This window comes from Erythrolamprus reginae, chromosome 2 (assembly GCF_031021105.1).
Source record: "Erythrolamprus reginae isolate rEryReg1 chromosome 2, rEryReg1.hap1, whole genome shotgun sequence".
NCBI lineage: Eukaryota > Metazoa > Chordata > Lepidosauria > Squamata > Dipsadidae > Erythrolamprus > Erythrolamprus reginae.
In genome coordinates this window covers 29,627,089-29,648,735 of record NC_091951.1, presented here as the reverse complement: position 1 = coordinate 29,648,735, position 21,647 = coordinate 29,627,089, and the positions used below count along the sequence as shown (strand labels likewise).

General features: G+C 43.7%; 2 protein-coding genes across 3 annotated transcripts; both read right to left on the bottom strand.

Moving 5' to 3' along the window:
• Positions 1 to 1,262: 1,262 nt before the first annotated feature.
• LOC139159291 (zinc finger protein 420-like) lies at positions 1,263 to 15,285 on the bottom strand. The gene is made up of 10 exons (XM_070736618.1): positions 15,141 to 15,285; positions 13,048 to 13,481; positions 12,204 to 12,320; positions 10,199 to 10,316; positions 8,582 to 9,820; positions 7,661 to 7,743; positions 5,745 to 6,092; positions 4,609 to 4,725; positions 3,304 to 3,421; positions 1,263 to 2,925 (listed from the first exon to the last, which is right to left on the bottom strand). Exons 1-10 carry the CDS (start codon positions 15,283 to 15,285, stop codon positions 1,688 to 1,690), a joined length of 3,957 nt encoding a protein of 1,318 aa, XP_070592719.1. The 3' UTR covers positions 1,263 to 1,687.
• On the bottom strand, positions 15,026 to 21,447 carry LOC139163127 (zinc finger and SCAN domain-containing protein 31-like). Of its 2 annotated transcripts, none has more exons than XM_070744093.1 (4): positions 20,845 to 21,447; positions 20,121 to 20,234; positions 16,441 to 16,558; positions 15,026 to 15,938 (listed from the first exon to the last, which is right to left on the bottom strand). In XM_070744093.1, exons 1-4 carry the CDS (start codon positions 21,160 to 21,162, stop codon positions 15,286 to 15,288), a joined length of 1,203 nt encoding a protein of 400 aa, XP_070600194.1. In that variant the 5' UTR covers positions 21,163 to 21,447; the 3' UTR covers positions 15,026 to 15,285. The 2 variants fall into 2 exon arrangements, with proteins under 2 accessions (XP_070600194.1, XP_070600195.1); XM_070744094.1 differs by having other exon boundaries at positions 15,026 to 15,935.
• Between the last annotated feature and the right edge of the window lie 200 nt (positions 21,448 to 21,647).

The window sequence follows — 21,647 nt, the reverse complement described above, 5'->3', positions numbered from 1 at the left end:
CCCAATAACGCTTCTCAGACCCCTGAGCCGGGCTAGCCTTTTTATGACGGGAAATGGGAGGAGAGAAAGTGTGATGGGTAGAGGTCGGCTGTTTGCTTCTGCGCACACGAGATTTTTTTCAGTGGGTACCCGATTTTTTTTGGAAATGCAAAAAGTAAAGAAGTCAACACAGAACCCTGTGGTGGACCAGGGTTAAGAATAAGGGTGAAGAGATATTATTGCCTAATCTGACCACATGAGAGCGGCCAGAAAGGAAATGCAGAATCCATAAGGAGATGGAATAAGTCCCCCATCCACCCTCCATTTCTGGTGCCAGCATCTCCTCCAGCATCTCCCCTTTGCTGCTTCTTTGTGGCTCAGCCACTGATCACATACTCAGTGCAGGTGGCAGCGAAGCTCCACAAGGTGGGAAATGGCAACAATAGCAACCCCAGAAATGTCTGAGTTAAATCTCCGGTTCAGGGGCGCCCTCTATCCCTGGAAATCTCTAGGCCTCCATTAGGTCTCCTGCTCGAAGATGGCCAAAAGAAGCCCAAGGCAATCTGAGGGGCTACCCCGCTCCTGGGGAACCATTTAAATAGGAGCCTGGAGTGTGCAGCAGCTGCCCAAAAAGCCAATACGGTTCTAGGCTGCATAATCAAATGGATAGAATGAAAATCACATGAAGTGTTAATGCCTCCTTATAATGCCTTGGTAAGGCCACACTTGGAATACTGCATTCAGTTTTGGTTTCCACGATGTAAAAAGGATATTGAGACTCTAGAAAGAGTGCAGAGAAGAGCAACATGAATAAACGGTTGCAGGAAGTGGGTGTGTCAAGTTTAATGAAAAGAATGACTAGAGGAGATGATAGCAGTGTTCCAATATCTCAGGGGTTGCCACAAAGAAGAGGGAGTCAAATTATTCTCCAAAGAACCTGAGCATAGAACAAGAAGGAATGGATGGAAACGAAACTAGGAGAGAAGCAACTTAGAACTAAGGAGGAATTTCCTGACAGAACAATTAATAAGTGGAACAACTAGCCTCCAGTTGTGAATGTTCCAGCAATAGAAATTTTTAAGGAGATCCTTCCATGAAGATTAAGATGTCCTTTTCATCTGCAGGTCTTTCCGCATTCCATTCATTTACATGGTTTCTCTCCAGTGTGTATTATTTCATAACGATTAAGATTAAGATGTCCTTTTTTGCGCATATGAGATTCCACAATCCATGAATATATATTTATTTATTTATTATTTATTTATTTACTTATTTGGATTTGTATGCCTCTCTGAGGACTCGGGGCGGCTCACAGCATATTCAAAAACAGAATAATAATATGAATGCAATTAGTAGTATATTTTAAAAAACTATTAAATTCAATTAAAAAGAAAACCTATCATTGAACAATACTTAAAACATTCATTGGTCAGGTGGAAGATCTAAAAGCCCCACGCCTGGCTGCAAAGATGAGTTTTTAAACTCTTCCGGAAGGAGAGGACAGTGGGGGCAGAGCGAATCTCCAGGGGGAGCTGATTCCAGATGGCCGGGGCTCCCACAGAAAAGGATCTTCCCCTAGGTCCCGCCAGCCGACATTGTTTGGTCGACGGGACCCTAAGGAGACCAACTCAGTGGGACCTCATCGGTCACTCGGATTTGTGCCACAGAAGGCAGTCATGGAATCCGCCTTCTCCGAGACCTTACATGGTCACTCCACTGTGTGTATCCTTTCATGTTGATTAAGATGTCCTTTCCTTATAAAGGTTAGTCCACATTCCATACATTTATATGGTCTCTCCCCACTGTGGATCCTTTTGTGATCATTAAGATGCCCTTTCCTTTTAAAGGTCTTTCCACATTCCCTGCATTTATATGGTCGCTCCTCTGTGTGTATACTTTCATGACGATATAGATCTCCTTTGCGGGTAAAGGTCTTTCCACATTTGAGGCATTTATATGGTTTCTCTCCAGTGTGGATCCTTTGGTGATAATTAAGATTTCCTTTCTTGGTAAAGGTCTTTCCACATTTGAGGCATTTATGTGGTCTCTCCCCATTGTGGATCCTTTTGTGATCATTAAGATGTCCTTTCCTTTTAAAGGTCTTTCCACATTCCCTGCATTTATATGGTCGCTCCTCTGTGTGTATACTTTCATGATGATATAGATGTCCTTTCCTTATAAAGGTTATTCCACATTCCATACATTTATATGGTCGCTCCTCTGTGTGTATACTTTCATGACGATATAGATCTCCTTTGCGGGTAAAGGTCTTTCCACATTTGAGGCACTTATATGGTTTCTCTCCAGTGTGAATTCTTTGGTGATAATTAAGATTTCCTTTCTTGGTAAAGGTCTTTCCACATTCCATGCATTTATGTGGTCTCTCCCCAGTGTGGATCCTTTGGTGATAATTAAGATTTCTTTTCTGGGTAAAGGTCTTTCCACACATGAGACATTTATGTGATCTCTCCCCATTGTGGCTCTTTTGGTGGAGAACAAGTTTATTCTCATTAATGAATCTCTGTCCCCTCTCCATGCAGTGTTTCATCTCTCTGCTCCGCCTGGAATCCCTCCCAGATTTTACTAAGGGTTGTGGTTTCCTTTTGCTGTATAGTTCCTTTAGTAAAGAAAGAGAGGAAGAATGACTGATATATTTTTCATACATTTCCCCTTCAGTCTGGTTTATGCCACATTCTTGTAAACCAAAATAATTTTTCTCTTTCCACCCATATTTTTCCTTTTTCTTTCCTTCCATAGCTTGCTGGGACAGGAAGCTAGGGATTCCAACAGGAATAGAAGTGGATGACTTCTTTCTTCCATTCTCTGAGTGGTTCCTCTCTCGTCTCCTTGTGTCCTCTTCATGACCAAATTTCACTTGTTCAACATCATACCCCTCTGTCTTTAATCTTGCTTGCTTGTTATTATCAGGTTCCAGCCCATCATCACCTTGGAAAAGGAAAAGAAATATTTCTGTTACAATTAGAATAGTGAGGATCCTCCCCCACTCAAAGTCATGTGTTCCAGGTTTGGTACCATCTATGTGTTTAGCTAGGTTATGAAGGCTACAAATTATAATCTAGGACATTCTGATGGTACACAAATGATTTTTGGCCAAGAAATATATTAAGGCTTTGGTACTGATTGGTCAATCTGTTCAGCCCCTGCCATAAATATCTAAGACATTTTTAGAGTCTACAGTGAGTATTTCTTACAAGGCCTTAAGGAGGGATGATCACCTGAAGCATCTGAGGATAAATAGCTAGCCATCCTCCACGGAAAAAGAACTCCCCCAATGAATGGAGGCAGGGGAAAGCCTGGACTTACCCATATCCTTCAGGACTTCCCATATGACATCACTGCACAAGGTCTTTTGATCAGAATCTAGCAGCTCCCACTCCTCCAGCGTGAAGTCCACAGTCACCTCCTCAAATGGACCAGAACCCTGATAAAGAAAATGTACGTTGGTAGGCATTCATTCATTCATTCATTCATTCATTCATTCATTCATTCATTCATTCTTATACATGCACACCATTCATAAAATAACATTTGGCCATGAAAGATGGACAATTCATGGCTCCCAGGCCTGCGGGCAAAGCCAGGTCTTTGTGGCCTTGTGGAAGGCCAGTAGGGTGGGAGCAGTAAGAAAAACCTTTATTGAGTATTTACATAAAAAAAGAACCATAAACACAGGACAAAACACAACATACAAAACATACATATAGATACAAAAACGTATACAGATATAGAAAAATTAATTTTCTGATTTACAAATGTATATCAAATCTTATACAAACAATGATTTATACAAATGCCAACCCTCTGTTCACCCTTAGTTTTTTCAGGCAACTTGTATCATTTAACAATAAATTATACTTTTAGTATTACTAACATTATTATATTTCTAAATCAGATTACTGTTTACAGCTATAAAACATTGTCATTGTTAAACAATTTATCTTTGAACGAATGATATACGTCTGATTAAAGGATTTTGCTTACTTGAACTTGATCATTTTAATTTGTACGCCACCCCGAGTCTTCGGAGAGGGACGGCATACAAATGTAATTAATATTATTATTGTTATTATTATTAATAATAATAATAATAATAAGAAGAATATTAGGTCAATACAACACAGCAAACGATTTCACTATATGCTGTATTTCGTATTTCATCACCAGTCGGGTGCTTCCCAAGCACCTAGGACTACATGATGTAGCGGCGAATTATTATTATTTGGGGAGCAGAGTTCCCCAGGCTAACAAACTCCCAAGTAAACATGACACGCCCACTACAAATTTTTTCCTAGCCAGCTTCAAAATGTTGGCAATGAGCATAGAAATCCCAAGTCATTTAGCTAGCTGTCTTATTGTTGCAGCTGTTTAAATTCTTCCCACCAAACAAATTTTCTAATAATTTCAAATTTTCAAATTGTCTGATACAATGAAGCCTACAAATATTTTCTTGCTTGCAACTCAAATACAATTTTGAACGCAGGGTGTAATCCAACAGTGCATTTGGGGGGGACGGGATAAATGGTCACAGATTCAGCATTTGATGGGGAAAAGAGCTCATGGTCAGATGGAGTTTCTACTCCAATGCTCTCAGAAGAAATCTGCACTTACCTGGCAAGGAGGCCCCAGTCGGATCCTCCTAAAAAGCATTTCCTGAGAAGGGCTGGATGGATCTCCTCTTTCCTGGAGTTCTGTGGAGATCTCCCCCATGAACGTCTGGCTTATGATCTGCTTTCAGAGAACCAGAACCAGATTAGTTTGCTTGCCTTACTTTTCCCCCATGTACCAGTATTTTCCCCACCTGACTCAACCTGACTTTGCTCTCCATGTGGCTGATATTCCTGGGTAAATGCTGGAAATTCTAGATAGTAGCTGTTTTTCAATGATTTCACAGAATATTATTTTTTAAAGTTAATGAAACAGTAGTATATGTCTGAACCATACAGGGGGAATACTTGTCCTTTTCAGAGCAGTTCCATTAGCACTTCCACAACAGTGCTCTTTAAGTCCAACGTAGAAACATAGAAGACTGACGGCAGAAAAAGACCTCATGATCCATCTAGTCTGCCCTTAAACTATTTCCTGTATTTTTCTCTATGGATAAAAATATATAAACATATATCCATCCATTAAGATAAAAAAACAGGAAATAATATAAGGGCAGACTAGATGGATCATGAGGTCTTTTTCTGCCGTCAGTTTTCTATGTTTCTATGCTGGACTTAAAGAGCACTGTTGCGGAAGTGCTAATGGAACTGCTCTGAAAACTACAAGTATTCCCCCTGTATGGTTAGAGATATACTACTGTTTCATTAACTTTAGAAAATAATATTCTGTGAAATGATTGAAAAACAGCTACAGTTGCAATGTAACATTTTAGGTAATAAAGAGATTGAGGATTAGTAATTTGGATATGATCAGCTGAATTGGAAAAAGTGACCCAATTAATTTCTGCACCTGAGGAAAGAAAAAGAGATGTTGGAGATGAAATTGTGACTTATTAGTGAAATTCAAGAACTTCTTGTATCCCTCAAAATTGTGGATGGTGAAAATAGGGTTGAATTCTCTTACAATTATCTCCAGGAGGAAAGAAGTATTTCAAGAAACAAACAGATTCAAAGATGAAATTAGTTCTCCAAATATTGCCAGGCAGTTCTGCAGTTTGATCCTGACTGACTCAGGATTGACAGCCTTTCATTGCAAATATTAAAAGATCCCCGGTTCTCCCCTCCCCACCCCGAGCTCACCTGCCCCTCCTGCGGCTCTTCCCTCTGGGCTCGGCTGAGCAGGAAGCCTTCGGCCAGGGCCACCGCCTGGGAACAGCTCTCGGCTCCGCACTCCCTCACCCAGCCCGCCATCTCCGGGGGCAGCAGAGCCAGCAGCTGCTCCAGCACCACCCGGTCCAGCATCTCCCCTTTGCTGCTCCTCTCCGGCCGCAGCCACTGACGGCACAGCCGGTGCAGGCGGCTGAAAAGCACTCGGGGCCCCTCGGCCTCCTGGCGGCAGCCATCGAGACCGCGGAAGCGCCGCCGGTGGATCTCCGGGCTGAAGGAAGCGTCCTCCATCCCTGGAGACCCCGGGGCCTGGACGGCTTTCTTGCTCGAAGGGGCCGAAACAAGCCAAATTGAGTCCGAGGGGGCCTAGACAGCCACTTCGCCCCGACTGCCCCGGTTTCCAAGAGGGGAGAAACGGGGCTGCTCAACAGTTTCTTTGACTGGGAAGAGCAACTTCAAATCGCAACGCCACAATTTCCCTCCAATACCTGAATAGGTTGGACCAACGAGACCTCTTTCCTAGAGGGGAAGAGCGCGGCAGGCACCTCCCCTTTTATCCAACTGGCCAGTTTTTCCATGGGATCCCCACCTCCCTCTGTTAGTATGGAGAAGGGTCTTATGCGCATGCTCCTTCTCTGACCAATAAAGCTGCAGATCCCTGAGCCGGGCTTGCCTTTAATGGCTGGAGGGGTGGGAGAGAAAGTGTGATGGGTAGAGGGGATTGCTGTTTGCTTCTGCGCACTTGGGATTTCTTTCAGTCTGTACCCGAATCTTTTTGAAAATGTGGAAGCGTTCCTGGGACAGATGGCAGAAGTGTGGGAGGGGAGAGACTGGATGGAGGGGGCTGGAAATGAAAACTCTTCGGCCTTATTGGTGTTATTGTGGACCAAACTATTGTCTCCACACCACGAAAAGAGAAGGTCCAGCTCATCTCCATAGGCAGACTCATTCCCACCCCCCCATGAGTCCCACCACTCTTGTATCGCCTGAAAAATTAGTGATAGTATTACTAGCGTGAGTTGGAAAGCAGTCATTCACATAAAACATGTGGAGTAAAGGACTCAACACACAACCCTTAGGTATAGTAATGTTAAGAATAAGGGCCGAAGAGATATTATTGCCTAATCTGACCACCTGAGAGCGGCCAGACAACAAATGCAGAATCCAAAAGGAGATGGAATAAGTCCCCCATCCACCCTCCATTTCTGGTGCCAGCATTTTCTGCAGCATCTCTTCTTTGCTGCTTGTTTCCGGCTGCAGCCACTGGTCATACTCACTGCAGGTGGCAGCAAAGCTCCACAAGTTGGGAAATGGCAACAATAGCAACCCCAGAAATGTCTGATTTAAATCTCCAGTAGGGGCGAGCCCTCTATCCCTGGAAATCTGTACACCTCCATTAGGTCTCCTGCTGGAGGATGGCCAAAAGAAGCCCAAGGCAATCCGAGGTGCTTCCCCAGCTCCTACGTACCCTCTTCTACATTTTTCCAGAGGGGAGAAATGGCTGTCATCTTCAGGCCTTCTGTGTCTGGGGAAATGCAATGGAAATTTTTCCTTGCCATTTTCCTATCTGTTCCTAAGCTCACATTGAAATGATAGATACATGCTTTTTAGAAGGAGCTTACTTTTCCCACAGATGTGCATAACAGATGAGAAGCCATTATAATAATTTTTAATAATTTTAAGAGTCTCTGGTCTAAGGGTGCACTCTATCCCTGGTCCCCTGCACGAGGATAGCCGAAAGAAGTCCAAGGCAATCTGAGGGGCTACCCTGCTCCTGGGAAACCATTTGGATAATCGCCTGGATTGCGCAGCAGCTGCCAAAAAAGCCAATACGGTTCTAGGCTGCATTACCAATTGGATACAATGAAAATCACATGAAGTGTTAATACCTCTTTGTAATCCCTTGGTAAAGCCACACTTGGAATACTGCATTCAGTTTTGGTCACCATGATGTAAAAAGGATATTGAGACTCTGGAAAGATTACAGAGAAGAGCAACAAAGATGACTAGGGGACTGGAGGCTAAAACATGGATAAACGGTTGCAGGAAGTGGGTGTGTCAAGTTTAATGAAAAGAATGACTAGGGGAGATAATAGCAGTGTTCCAATATCTCAGGGGTTGCCAGAAAGAAGAGGGAGTCAAATTATTCTCCAAAGCACCTGAGCATAAAACAAGAAGCAATGGATGGAAACTAAACTAGGAGAGAAGCAATTTAGAACTAAGGTGGAATTAATAAGTGGAACAACTTGCCTCCAGTTGTGAAACTTCCAACAATAGAAATTTTTAAGAAGATCCTTCCATGAAGATTAAAATTGTCCTTTTCACCTGCAGATCTTTCCGCATTCCATTCATTTACATGGTTTCTCTCCAGTGTGTATTATTTCATAACAATTAAGTTGCCCTTTTGCGCATAGGACTTTCCACATTCCATGAATTTATACATATTTATTAATTTAATTGGATTTGTATGCTGCCCCTCTTCGAGGACTCGGGGCAGCTCACACCATGTACAAAAACAGAACAATAATATGGATCCAATTAATAGTACATTAAAAAACAACCATTAAATTCAATTTAAAAGAAAACCAATCATTCAACAATCATATTTAATACATTCATCGGTAAGGGGGAAGATCTAAAAGCCGCAAGCCTAGCAGCAAAGATGAGTTGGGGCTCCCAAAGAGAAGGCTCTTCCCCTAGGTCCCACCAGCTGTCATTGTTTGGTCCACGGGACCCTAAGGAGACCAAATCTGTGGGACCTCACCGGTCGCTGGGATTTGTGCTGCAGAAGGCAGTCTCGGAGACCTATGGTCGCTCCACTGTGTGTATCCTTTCATGCTGATCAAGATGTCCTTTCCTTATAAAGGTTATTCCACATTCCATACATTGATATGGTCTCTCCCCAGTGTGGATCCTTTTGTGATAATTAAGACTTCCTTTCTGGCTAAAGGTCTTTCCACATTGGAGGCATTTATATGGCTTCTCTCCAGTGTGGCTAGTTTGATGGCAAATAAGACTAGCATTGGTAATGAAACTCTGTCCACATTCCCTGCATTTATATGGTCTCTCCCCAGTGTGGATCCTTTTGTGATCATTAAGATTTCCGTGCCGGGTAAAAGTCTTTCCACATTGGAGGCATTTATATGGCTTCTCTCCAGTATGAATCCTTTCATGGCGATTAAGTTGTCCTATCGTTGTAAAGCTTTTTCCACACTCCATGCATTTATATGGCTTCTCTCCAGTGTGGCTGATTTGGTGGCAAATAAGACGAGTGTTGGTAATGAAACTCTGTCCACATTCCCTGCATTTGTATGGTCTTTCCCCAGTGTGGATCCTTTTGTGAGCATTAAGATTTCCTTCCCGGTTAAAGGTCTTTCCACATTGGAGGCATTTATATGGTTTCTCTCCAGTATGTATCCTTTCATGGCGATTAAGATGTCCTTTCCTTTTAAAGGTCTTTCCACATTCCCTGCATTTATATGGTCTCTCCCCAGCGTGGATCCTTTGGTGATAATTAAGATTTCCTTTATTGGTAAAGGCCTTTCCACACATGAGACATTTATTTGATCTCTCCCCATCGTGGGTCTTTTGGTGGAGAACATGTTTATTCTCATTAATGAATCTCTGTCCCCTCTCCATGCAGTGTTTCATCTCTCTGCTCCGCCTGGAATCCCTCCCAGATTTTACCAAGGGTTGTGGTTTCCTTTTTCTGTATAGTTCCTTTAGTAAAGAAAGAGAGGAAGAATGACTGATATATTTTTCATACATTTTTTCTTCAGTCTGGTTTATGCCACGTTCTTGTAAATCAAATGGATTTTTCTCTTTCCACCCATATTTTTCCTTTTGCTTTCCTTCCAGATCTTGCTGGGACAGGAAGCTAGGGATTCCAACAGGAACAGAAGTGGATGACTTCTTGCTTCCATTCTCTGAGTGGTTCCTCTCTCGTCTCCTTGTGTCCTCTTCATGACCAAATTTCACTTGTTCAACTTCACACCCCTCTGTCTTTAATCTTGCTTGCTTGCTATTCTCATTTTCCAGCCCATCATCTCCTTGGAAAAGGAAAACAAATATTTCTGTTACAATTAGAATGGTGAGGATTCTCCCCCACTCAAAGTCATGTGTACTAGGTTTGGTACCACCTATGTGTCTAGCTAGGTTATGAAGGCTATAAATCATAATGTAGGACATTCTGATGGCACACAGAGAATTTTTGGCCAAGAAATATATTAAAGCTTTGGTGCTGATTGGTCAATCTGTTCAGCCCCTGCCATTAATATCTAAGACATTTTTAGAGTCTACAGTGAGTATTTCTCACAAGGCCTTAAGGAGGGACGATCATCATAAGCATCTGAGGATGAATAGCTAGCCATCCTCCACTGAAAAAGAACTCCCCCAATTAATGGAGACAGGGGAAAGCCTGGCCTTACCTATATCCTTCAAGATTTCCCATGTGACATCTCTGCACAAGGTCTTTTGATCAGAATCTAGCAGCTCCCACTCCTCCAACGTGAAGTCCACAGTCACCTCCTCAAATGGACCAGATCCCTGTTAAAGAAAATGTAGATTGGTAGGCATTTATTTATTTATTCATTTATTCATTCATTCATTTATTCATTCATTCATTCTTATACATGCACACCATTCATAAAATAAAATTTGGCCATGAAAGATGGACAATTCATGGTTTGCAGGTCTGCCGGCAAAGCCATGTTTTTGTGGCCTTGTGGAAGGCCAGTAGGGTGGGAGCAGTAAGAAAAACCTTTATTGAGTATTTACATAAAAAAAGAACCAGAAACACAGGACAAAACACAACATACAAAGCATACATATAGATACAAAAAGGTATACAGATATAGAAAAAGTAATTTTCTGATTTACAAATGTATATCAAATCTTATACAAACAACGATTTATACAAATGTCAACCCTCTGTTCACCCTTAGTTTTTTCCGGCAACTTGTATCATTTAACAATAAATTATATTATATTATATTTAGTATTACTAACATTATTCTATTTCTAAATCATATTACTGTTTACAGCTATAAAACATTGTGATTGTTAAAAAAACTTATCTTTGAACGAATGATATACATCTGATTAAAGGATTAATAAGATTACATTCGTTTTCCTTTCAAATTATGTGGGATCTTACAGCTTATAAATTCATAATTTTTAAAGTATTTTTTCAGATTCCCCCAAGAATACCACCTACTCCATGTCAGATAGAATTGTATGTCATCTCTTTCCTGCAATTCTAATGCCATCTTATTTATTTCCGGTATTTCGAGAATTTCATTTATTTATTTAATTTATATACCGCTCACTCCAAAATGGACTCTGAACATTTATTACGTGCAATATTAAGTATCTGCCTTAAGTACCTGAGCATAATTCGGGTTTTATTGGGATTCGTTTGGCAGTAATTTGTTTGTTTGGCAGTAATTTGTTCCAAATAGTTTCTAGGATTTTTTCCAAAACCTTTTTGTAAACTATATGTGATAATATGTTCCTATGCTTTCTTTACATATCCAGCATTTCGAAGATGACATTAAGTACATTTTGGGTAGGTAGGCAGTGGCAAATGCTACCAATAAAACAATTTATAAATGTTTTGCTTACATGAAATTGATCATTTTAATTTATAGTTAATAGTCCATAATTTTTGCCATTTCCGAGTGCAACACAGGCACCATTGCAGAGCTTATCACTGGGTAAGAATAACTCAGCAAGGAGGTCCCCTAATAATCATAGTAATAATAATAATAATAATAATAATAATAATAATAATAATTTATTAGATTTGTATGCCACCCCGAGTCTTCGGAGAGGGACGGCATACAGATCTTATTATTATTATTGTTGTTGTTGTTATTATTATTATTATGGCTTATTAATAATAATAATAATAATAAGATTATTATTAGGTCAATACAAAACAGCAAACGAAATGACTATATGCTGTATTTCGTATTTCATCACCAGTTGGGTGCTTCCCAAGCACCCAGGACTGCATGATGTAGCAGCGAATTATTATTATTTGGGGAGCAGAGTTCCCCAGGCTAACAAACTCCCAAGTAAACATGACACGCCCACAATTTTTTTCCTAGCCAGCTTCAAAATGTTGGCAATGAGCATAGAAATCCCAAGTCATTTAGCTAGCAGTCTTATTGTTGCAGCTGTTTAAACTCTTTCCACCAAACAAACTTTCTAATAATTTCTAATTTTCAAATTGTCTAATACAGTACAATGAAGCCTACAAATATTTTTTTTGTTTGCAACTCAAAAACAATTTTGAACGCTGGGAGTAATCCAACAGCACATTAGGGGGGGATGGGACAAATGGTCACAGATTCAACATTTGATGGGAAAAAGAGCTCATGGTCACATGGAGTTTCTACTCCAATGCTCTCAGAAGAAACCTGCACTTACCTGGCAAGGAGGCCCCAGTGGGATCCTCCTAAAAAGCATTTCCTGAGAAGGGCTGGATGGATCTCCTCTTTCCTGGAGTTCTGTGGAGATCTCCCCCATGAACGTCTGGTCTATGATCTGCTTTCAGAGAACCAGAACCAGATTAGTTTGCTTGCCTTACTTTTCCCCCATGTACCAGTATTTTCCCAACCTGACTCAAAGTAAGAGACTTTGCTCTCCATGTGGCTGCTATTCCTGGGTAAATGCTGGAACTTCTAGATACATGTTGGACTTAAAGAGCCGAGTTGCCGAACTGCTAATGGAACTGCTCTGAAAACCACAAGTATTCTGCCTGTACAGAGATATACAGTACTACTGTTTCATTAACTTTAGAAAATAATATTCTGTGAAATGATTGAAAAACAGCTACAGTTGCAATGTAACATTTTAGGTAATAAAGAGATTGAGAATTAGTAATTTGGATATGATCAGCTGAATTGGAAAAAGTGACCCAATTTCTGACCCTGAAGAAAGAAAAATTGATGTTGGAGTCAAAATTGTGACTTTTTAGTCAAATTCAAGAACTTCTTGTATCCCTCAAAACTGTGGGTGGTGGAAATAGGGTTGAATTATCTTACAATTATCTCCAGGAGGAAAGAACCATTTCAAGAAACAAAAAGATTCAAAGAAGAAATTAGTTCTCCAAATATTGAGTCAGGAGGCTAATTCTGTTGACTGCAGAGTGCAAGAAGTTCTGCAGTTTCATCCTGACCGGCTCAAGATCGACAGCCTTCAATCTGTCCTTGACGTTAGCAGTTCACTGCAGACCCCGAGTGACACCCGGTTCTCCCCACCCCGAGCTCACCTGCCCCTCCTGCGGCTCTTCCCTCTGGGCTCGGCTGAGCAGGAAGCCTTCGGCCAGGGCCACCGCCTGGGAACAGCTCTCGGCTCCACACTCCCTCACCCAGCCCGCCATCTCCGGGGGCAGCAGGGCCAGCAGCTGCTCCAGCACCACCCGGTCCAGCATCTCCCCTTTGCTGCTCCTCTCCGGCCGCAACCACTGACGACACAGCCGGTGCAGGCGGCTGCAAAGCTCCCGGGGCTCCTTGGCCTCCTGGCGGCAGCCATCGAGACCGCGGAAGCGCCGCCGGTGGATCTCGGGGCTGAAGGAAGCGCCCTCCATCCCTGGAGACCCCGGGGCCTGGACGGCTTCTCTGCTCGAGGGCGGCAGAAACCAGCCCAAGAGGTCCGAGTTGGCCCACACAGCAAGTCCAGGAAGGGAGAAACGGGGCTTCTCGGCTGCTTCAGTGATTCTAAATTTTAAATTGTTGATTACTTATGATTTGTTTTTTTACATGCTGTGAGCCGCCCCGAGTCTTCGGAGAGGGGCGGCATACAAATCCAAGTAATAAATAAATAATAAATAAATTCTCCGCAGCTTCAAATCGCTGCGCCGCAATTTCCCTCCAATACCTGGAGAGGCTTGACCAACGAGTGCTCTTTCCTAGACGGGCAAAACGCGACCAGCGCCTCCCCTTTTAGCACACTGGCCAGATTTTTCCCTGGAAACCTCACCTCCCTCGGCCTCGCGAGAACCGTCGTCTTATGCGCATGCTCCTTCTCTGCCCAATAATGCTTCTCAGACCCCTGAGCCGGGCTAGCCTTTTTATGACGGGAAATGGGAGGAGAGAAAGTGTGATGGGTAGAGGTCGGCTGTTTGCTTCTGCGCACACGAGATTTTTTTCAGTGGGTACCCGATTTTTTTTGGAAATGCAAAAAGTAAAGAAGTCAACACAGAACCCTGTGGTGGACCAGGGTTAAGAATAAGGGTGAAGAGATATTATTGCCTAATCTGACCACATGAGAGCGGCCAGAAAGGAAATGCAGAATCCATAAGGAGATGGAATAAGTCCCCCATCCACCCTCCATTTCTGGTGCCAGCATCTCCTCCAGCATCTCCCCTTTGCTGCTTCTTTGTGGCTCAGCCACTGATCACATACTCAGTGCAGGTGGCAGCGAAGCTCCACAAGGTGGGAAATGGCAACAATAGCAACCCCAGAAATGTCTGAGTTAAATCTCCGGTTCAGGGGCGCCCTCTATCCCTGGAAATCTCTAGGCCTCCATTAGGTCTCCTGCTCGAAGATGGCCAAAAGAAGCCCAAGGCAATCTGAGGGGCTACCCCGCTCCTGGGGAACCATTTAAATAGGAGCCTGGAGTGTGCAGCAGCTGCCCAAAAAGCCAATACGGTTCTAGGCTGCATAATCAAATGGATAGAATGAAAATCACATGGAGTGTTAATGCCTCTTCATAATCCCTTGGTAAGGCCACACTTGGAATACTGCATTCAGTTTAGGTCGCCATGATGTAAAAAGGATATTGAGACTCTAGAAAGAGTGCAGAGAAGAGCAACAAACAGGATTAGGGGACTGGGGGCTAAAACATGAAGAAACGGTTGCAGGAACTGGGTGTGTTTCGTTTAATGAAAAGAAGGACTAGGGGAGATGATAGCAGTGTTCCAACAAAGAAGAGGGAGTCAAATTATTCTCCAAAGAACCTGAGCATAGAACAAGAAGCAATGGATGGAAACTAAACTAGGAGAGAAGCAACTTAGAACCAAGGAGGAATTTCCTGACAGAACAATTAATAAGTGGAACAATTTGCCTCCAGTTTTGTAACTTCCAACAATGGAAATTTTTAAGGAGATCCTTCCATGAAGATTAAGATGTCCTTTTCATCTGCAGGTCTTTCCGCATTCCATTCATTTACATGGTTTCTCTCCAGTGTGTATTATTTCATAACGATTAAGATGCCCTTTTCGCGCATAGGAATTTCCACATTCCATGAACATTTATTTATTTATTTATTTATTTGGATATGTATGCCGCCCCTCTTCAAGGACTCGGGAAGGGTCAGAGCATGTACAAAAACAGAACAATAATATGAATCCAATCTCCCCACTGTGGATCCTTTTGTGATCATTAAGAGTTCCTTTCCGGCTAAAGGTCTTTCCACATTTGAGGCATTTATACGGTTTCTCTCCAATGTGGATAGTTTGATGGCAAATAAGACAAGCGTTGGTAATGAAACTCTTTCCATATTCCATTCATTTATATGGTCCCTCCCCATTGTGGATCCTTTCATGGCGATTAAGATGTCCTTTTGTTGCAAAGCTTTTTCCACACTCCATGCATTTATATGGTTTCTCTCCAGTGTGCCTAGTTTGGTGGCGTATCAGATGAGTCTTGGTAATGAAACTCTTTCCACACTCCATACATTTATATGGTCTCTCCCCTGTATGGATCCTTTTGTGATCATTAAGATTTCCTTTCTGGCTAAAGGTCTTTCCACATTGGAGGCATTTATATGGTTTCTCTCCAGTATGTATCCTTTCATGACGATTAAGATGTCCTTTCCTTGCAAAGATTTTTCCACATTCCATGCATGTATATGGTCTCTCCCCTTTGTGGATTTTGTTATGTGAAGTAAGGTGCCACTTATGTGTAAAGCTTTTTCCACATTCCATGCATTTATGTAGCTTCTCCCCTGTGTGGATTTTGTTATGTGAAGTAAGGTGCCAGTTTTGTGTAAAGCTTTTCCCACATTCCATGCATTTATGTAGCCTCTCCCCAGTGTGGATCCTTTTGTGATGATTAAGATTTCCTATCTTGATATTCCCAAATATCACTTCTTCAACTTCACACGTCTCTGTCTTTAATCTTGCTTGCTTGCTATTCTTAGTTTCCAGTCCATCATCTCCTTGGAAAAAGCAAAGAAGTATTTCTGTTACAATTACAATGGTGATGATCCCGCCCCCTCTCAGAAACACCGCACTGAGTGGCCTCAAGAAGGGCGGCATAGAAATTTAATAAATGAATAAAGGAAGGAAGGAAGGAAGGAAGGAAGGAAGGAAGGAAGGAAGGAAGGAAGGAAGGGAATAAAAAAATAATTGTGTTCCAGGTTTGGTACCAGTTATATGTCTAGGTAGGATATGAAAGCTGCAAATCATTATCTAGCACATTCTGATGACACACAAATAATTTTTGGCCAAGAAATATATTAAAGCTTTGGTACTGATTGGTCAATCTGTACAGCCCCTGCCATAAATATCTAAGACATTTTACGAGTCTACAGTGACTATTTCTGACAAATCCTTAAGGAGGGATGATCACCTTAAGCATCTGAGGATAAATAGCTAGCCATCCTCCACGGAAAAAGAACTCCTCCAATGAATGGAAGCCAGGGGAAAGCCTGGACTTACCAATCTTCTTCAAAACTTCCCACGTGACATCACTGCACAAGGTCTTCTGACCAGAATCTAGCAGCTCCCACTCTTCCAGTGTGAAGTCCACAGTCTCCTCCTCAAATGAACCAGATCCCTGATAGAGAAAGAAAATGTTCTTTGAAAGACATTACCAGGAAAGACTTGGACGTTTTCTCTCTTACTGCACAAAATGGGTTCACACGGAACTAAACAAATATTTTCTTGCCATAAGTGGACTTATACCTGCATTCCTACATAGTCTTGGGGCTGGGAAGCCGTAGCTCCCCAAATCATGGCTTAGATGCATCCAGGCTGTAGAATGGCAACACAGCAATGGCAAGAATAACTCAGCAAAGAGATTTCAGGGAGCAGAATCTTCCAGGCTAGCAAACTCCTAAGTAAACATGATCCATCCACTAGAAATTTTTCTTAGGCTATTTTAACATGTTGGCAATGAACCCACAAATCCCAATTCACTTATCTAACAGTCTTACCGCTGTAGCTATTTAAAAATCACTTATTGTTTTATCTTCATAGGATTCATACCTAACTAGTTTTTAGCACTCTTCCTAAAAAATATGAAGTACTGTATTAAACTCTTTTCACCAACAATTTTTAAAATAATTTCTAAATTTCACATTGTCTAATACATTTAACCCTGCAAATGTTCTCTTGTTTACAACTCAGGAACAATTTTCAACACACCAAGGAATGAAAGACCAAGTTCAAATGGCCACAAGGTTCCCTCTAAGGTTTTTTTTTTTAGTGTTTGCAGACAAACATCGTGTTTGAGTGGCACATTTACATGTCTGAGCACTTGAATTTTTTTTCACATATGTCATCAAAGACAACAATATCCATGTTATTTGAAACTCAATGTTATGTTTATTCAATGTACCCGCTTAATTAAAAGTATAATAATAATAATAATAATAATAATAATAACAACAATAATAATAATAATTTATTAGATTTGTATGCTGTCCCTGTCCAAAGAGTCGGGGCGGCTCACAACATAATAATAACACAATGTATTACAAATCCATTAATAAAAATTTAAAACCAATAAAAAAACATTAACAACGTAACCAATATTACAATAAAATAAAAATTCATATAAAATTGATATACAGTATAATAAAAAATTATATATCAACATCACTTATAATACTGCAAGTCTGAAATATTAAAGTACAGTGATACCTCATCTTACGAACTTATTTCGTTCCCTGAGGAGGTTTGTAAGTAGAAAGTTCGTAAGATGAAATAATGTTTCCCATAGAAATCACTGTAAAAGCGAATAATGCGTGTAAGCCCAAAACTCACCCCTTTTGCCTAATTACCGCCGGTATTCGGATCCTTGTTTGGGGGCGGGTGGAGGAGGGGGGAAAGACAGCACAGGCTGTCCGGAGGGAGCCTCGTGGGTGGAAGGACACGCGCAGAAAGCTGTTTGGAGACTTGTCAACCAACGGGGCTTCCACCCTCCTTGAAAGGTTTCGGAGATGGCGGCAAGGGAGAATCCTGGCGCTTCAGCTTCAGACAAGGCTCCCTTGAAAAGATGCCCCCTATCCTCCCCCTCCCACCCTCCTCCGGAGCCCGCGGGGACAGCCACGCACTCCCCGTTGTCTCCCTGGCCAAAGAAGCGGGGCCCAGTTGAAGTAGCAGCCCGGAATCGTAATTCGGCCACCACTTATTCTCCCTCTAATTGATCCTTGGCAGCCCCAGCGACCCTGCACGGCTTCTCTGTCCGGGTAAAACCACTCCGAATTCTCCACGCCCTTCTATCTATCCATCATCTAGCTCAGCGTTTCCCAACCGGTGTGCCGCGGCACACTGGTGTGCCGCGAGACATGGCCAGGTGTGCCGCCAAGCTCCGGCTGGGCGGGGCGCTGCCGGTACTTCCGTCCTGGGGCTCCCGCTCGCAGCTGTCCCCCGGCTCCTGCTCGATGCCGCGGTTTTCGGCGCTCTCCTGCTGGGCTCCAAAGAAGCCTTTTTCCCGCCTTCCTTCTTTGGAGCCCAGCAGGAGAGCGCCGAAAACCGCGGCATCGAGCAGGAGCCGGGGGACAGCTGCGAGCGGGAGCCCCAGGACGGAAGTACCGGCAGCGCCCCGCCCAGCTGGAGCTTCTCTGGCAAGTGTCCACGGCAAGTGTCCTTTGTGGCCCCGCGGGAGGGCACTGGCGTTGGGAACGGGGGGGTGGGGGTGGCCGCAGCGGCCGCAGGCAGTCGCAGGGAGATGTCGGCGGCGAGAGGGAGCTCTCTCTCTCTCTCTCTCAGCTGACTGCAAGCGGGAGCCCTGACGGTGGCGGTTGGACCTGCGGCAAGTGTCCTTTGTGGCCCGGCGGGAGGGCACTGGCGATGGGAGCGGGGGGGGGGGGTGGCCGCAGCGGCCGCAGGCAGTCGCAGGGAGATGTCGGCGGCGAGAGGGAGCTCTCTCTCTCAGCTGACTGCAAGCGGGAGCCCTGACGGTGGCGGTTGGACGTGCTGCTGGCGCTGCGGGCCTGGCATATATGGTGTCCAGCAGCACGTCCAGCTGCCGCCGTCAGGGCTCCCGCTTGCAGTCAGCTGAGAGAGAGAGAGAAAGAAAGAGAGACATAGCAAGAGAGGCAGAGAAAGAGAGACAGAGCAAGAAAGAGAGGCAGAGAAAGAGAAAGAGAGATAGAGAAAGAGAGAGAGAAAGAGAGACAGCAAGAGAGGCAGAGAGAGAGAGAGAAAGAAAGAGAGACATAGCAAGAGAAAAAGAGAGACTTAGCAAGAGAGGCAGAGAGAGAGAGAAAGAGAAAGAAAGAGAGACATAGCAAGAGAGACAGAGAGAGAGAAAGAGAGAAAGAAAGAGAGATAGCAAGAGAGGCAAAGAGAAAGAAAGAGACATATAGCAAGACAGTGAAAGAGAGAGAGAGAGCAAGAGAGAGAGAGAAAAGCAAGAAAGAGATAGCAAGAGAGACAGAGAGAGAGAGCAAGGGAGAGAGAAAGACATAGAGGAAGGGAAGGAGGGAGAGAGAAAGAGAGAAAAAAAGAGAGGAAGAAAGAAAGGGAGAGAGAGAGAAAGAAGGGAAGGAAGGAAAAGAGAGAAAGAGGGAGAAATAGAGCGAAAGGGAGGAAGAGAGAGGGTTTTTTTGTCCAAACTTTTCTTTAGCCCGCCCCCCCGCCCCGCCCCCCTTCAGTGTTCCCCAGGATTTTGAAAATATGAATAATGTGCCGCGGCTCAAAAAAGGTTGGGAAACACTGATCTAGCTAACCTATCCATCTATCTATCATATATCTCTGTATCTATCCATCATCTATCTTATCTTATCTATCTATCTATCTATCTATCTATCTATCTATCTATCTATCTATCTATCTATCTGTCAATCATCAATCAAACTATCTATCTATCTATCTATCTATCTATCTATCTATCTATCTACCAATCAATCAATCCATCCAATCATCCATAGCCCAGGGTGGGGAAAGGGGGCGGGGTGTCAACCTCTGTTACCTTGAAAAGTGGTCATATGCGAATGACTCGAGGTCGGGACGGAATAGAAAAGGGCTGCTGCTGCCTCTCCTTGCTTTTCAAGGCTCCTTGTCCGCATCCAACGGGCCGCTCCTTGCAACTTAGCAGATTGTCTCATCAGCCACTGCGAGACCCCTCTACCCACCCTTTTACTGCAGCCTAGAAAGGAATTTGCACTTACCTGGCAAGGAGGCCCCAGTTGGATCCTCCTATGAAACAGCTCCTGAGAAGGGCTGGAGGGCTCTGCTCTTTGCTGGACCTCTGCAGGGATCTCCCTCATGAATGGCTCCAGCACCTGACAGAAGAGTCTGGTTTATGATCTGCTTTCGAGAACCAGAACCTTATTAGTTCGCTTGCCTTACTTTTTGCCTCTGTACCTGTATTTCCACAACCCAAATAAAAGTAAAATAACTTGGGGATTCTGCTCTCCATGTGGCTTCTAGTTCTGGGCAAATATTCGTCATTTCAGGTAGGTATTGGACTTAAGGAGCCCTGTTTCAATAACTAACAGAATTGTTATGGAAATCACAAGTATTCCCGTAAGGAAGAACTATTCAGATAGACACAAATACTCCATTCACTTCATTATTATTATTATTATTATTATTATTATTATTATTATTTTATTTATTTATTGGATCAAATTAAGGTTGAATTCTCTTCTCTCTCAGAATTACCTCTAGAAGGAAAGAACTATTTCAAGAAATAAAAAGATTCGGAGAGGAAGTTAGATCTCCCAATTCAGGCAGTCAGGAGGCTAATTCTGTTGACTGTAGAGTGTAAGAAGTTCTGCAGTTTCATCCTGACCTGATCAAGATCGAAAGCCTTCAATCTCTCTTTGTTATTAGCAGTTCACTGCAGACCCCGAGCGACCCCCGGTTCTCCCCTCCCCATCCCGAGCTCACCTCCCCCTCCCGCGGCTCTTCCCTCTGGGCTCGGCTGAGCAGGAAGCCTTCGGCCAGGGCCACCGCCTGGGAACAGCTCTCGGCTCCGCACTCCCTCACCCAGCCCGCCATCTCCGGGGGCAGCAGGGCCAGCAGCTGCTCCAGCACCACCCGGTCCAGCATCTCCCCTTTGCTGCTCCTCTCCGGCCGCAGCCACTGACGGCACAGCCGATGCAGGCGGCTGCAAAGCTCTCGGGGCTCCTCGGCCTCTTGGCGGCAGCCATCGAGACCGCGGAAGCGCCGCCGGTGGATCTCCGGGCTGAAGGAAGCGCCCTCCATCCCTGGAGACCCCGGGGCCTGGACGGCTTTCTTGCTCGAAGGGGCCGAAACAAGCCAAATTGAGTCCGAGGGGGCCTAGACAGCCACTTCGCCCCGACTGCCCCGGTTTCCAAGAGGGGAGAAACGGGGCTGCTCAACAGTTTCTTTGACTGGGAAGAGCAACTTCAAATCGCAACGCCACAATTTCCCTCCAATACCTGAATAGGCTGGACCAACGAGACCTCTTTCCTAGAGGGGAAGAGCGCGACAGGCACCTCCCCTTTTATCCAACTGGCCAGTTTTTCCATGGGATCCCCACCTCCCTCTGCTACCGTAGTATGGAGAAGGGTCTTATGCGCATGCTCCTTCTCTGACCAATAAAGCTGCAGATCCCTGAGCCGGGCTTGCCTTTAATGGCTGGAGGGGTGGGAGAGAAAGTGTGATGGGTAGAGGGGATTGCTGTTTGCTTCTGCGCACTTGGGATTTCTTTCAGTCTGTACCCGAAT

Bases quoted from the DNA above. Each gene is read 5' to 3' on its own strand.
- LOC139159291 (XM_070736618.1), bottom strand. From the start codon at position 15,285: ATGGAATATGGAAAGAGTTTCATTACCAACGCTTGTCTTATTTGCCAT. The intron at 6,093-7,660 runs GTATTAACACTT...CCTTCGAGCAAG, and splicing joins TACCAAGGGATTACAAAGAG to AAAGCCGTCCAGGCCCCGGG. The intron at 3,422-4,608 runs GTAAGTGCAGAT...TTTCTTTATCAG, and splicing joins GACTGGGGCCTCCTTGCCAG to GGTTCTGGTCCATTTGAGGA.
- LOC139163127 (XM_070744093.1), bottom strand. From the start codon at position 21,162: ATGGAGGGCGCTTCCTTCAGCCCGGAGATCCACCGGCGGCGCTTCCGC. The intron at 20,235-20,844 runs GTGAGCTCGGGA...CTCTTCTGTCAG, and splicing joins AAGAGCCGCGGGAGGGGGAG to GTGCTGGAGCCATTCATGAG. The intron at 16,559-20,120 runs GTAAGTGCAAAT...TTTCTCTATCAG, and splicing joins AACTGGGGCCTCCTTGCCAG to GGATCTGGTTCATTTGAGGA.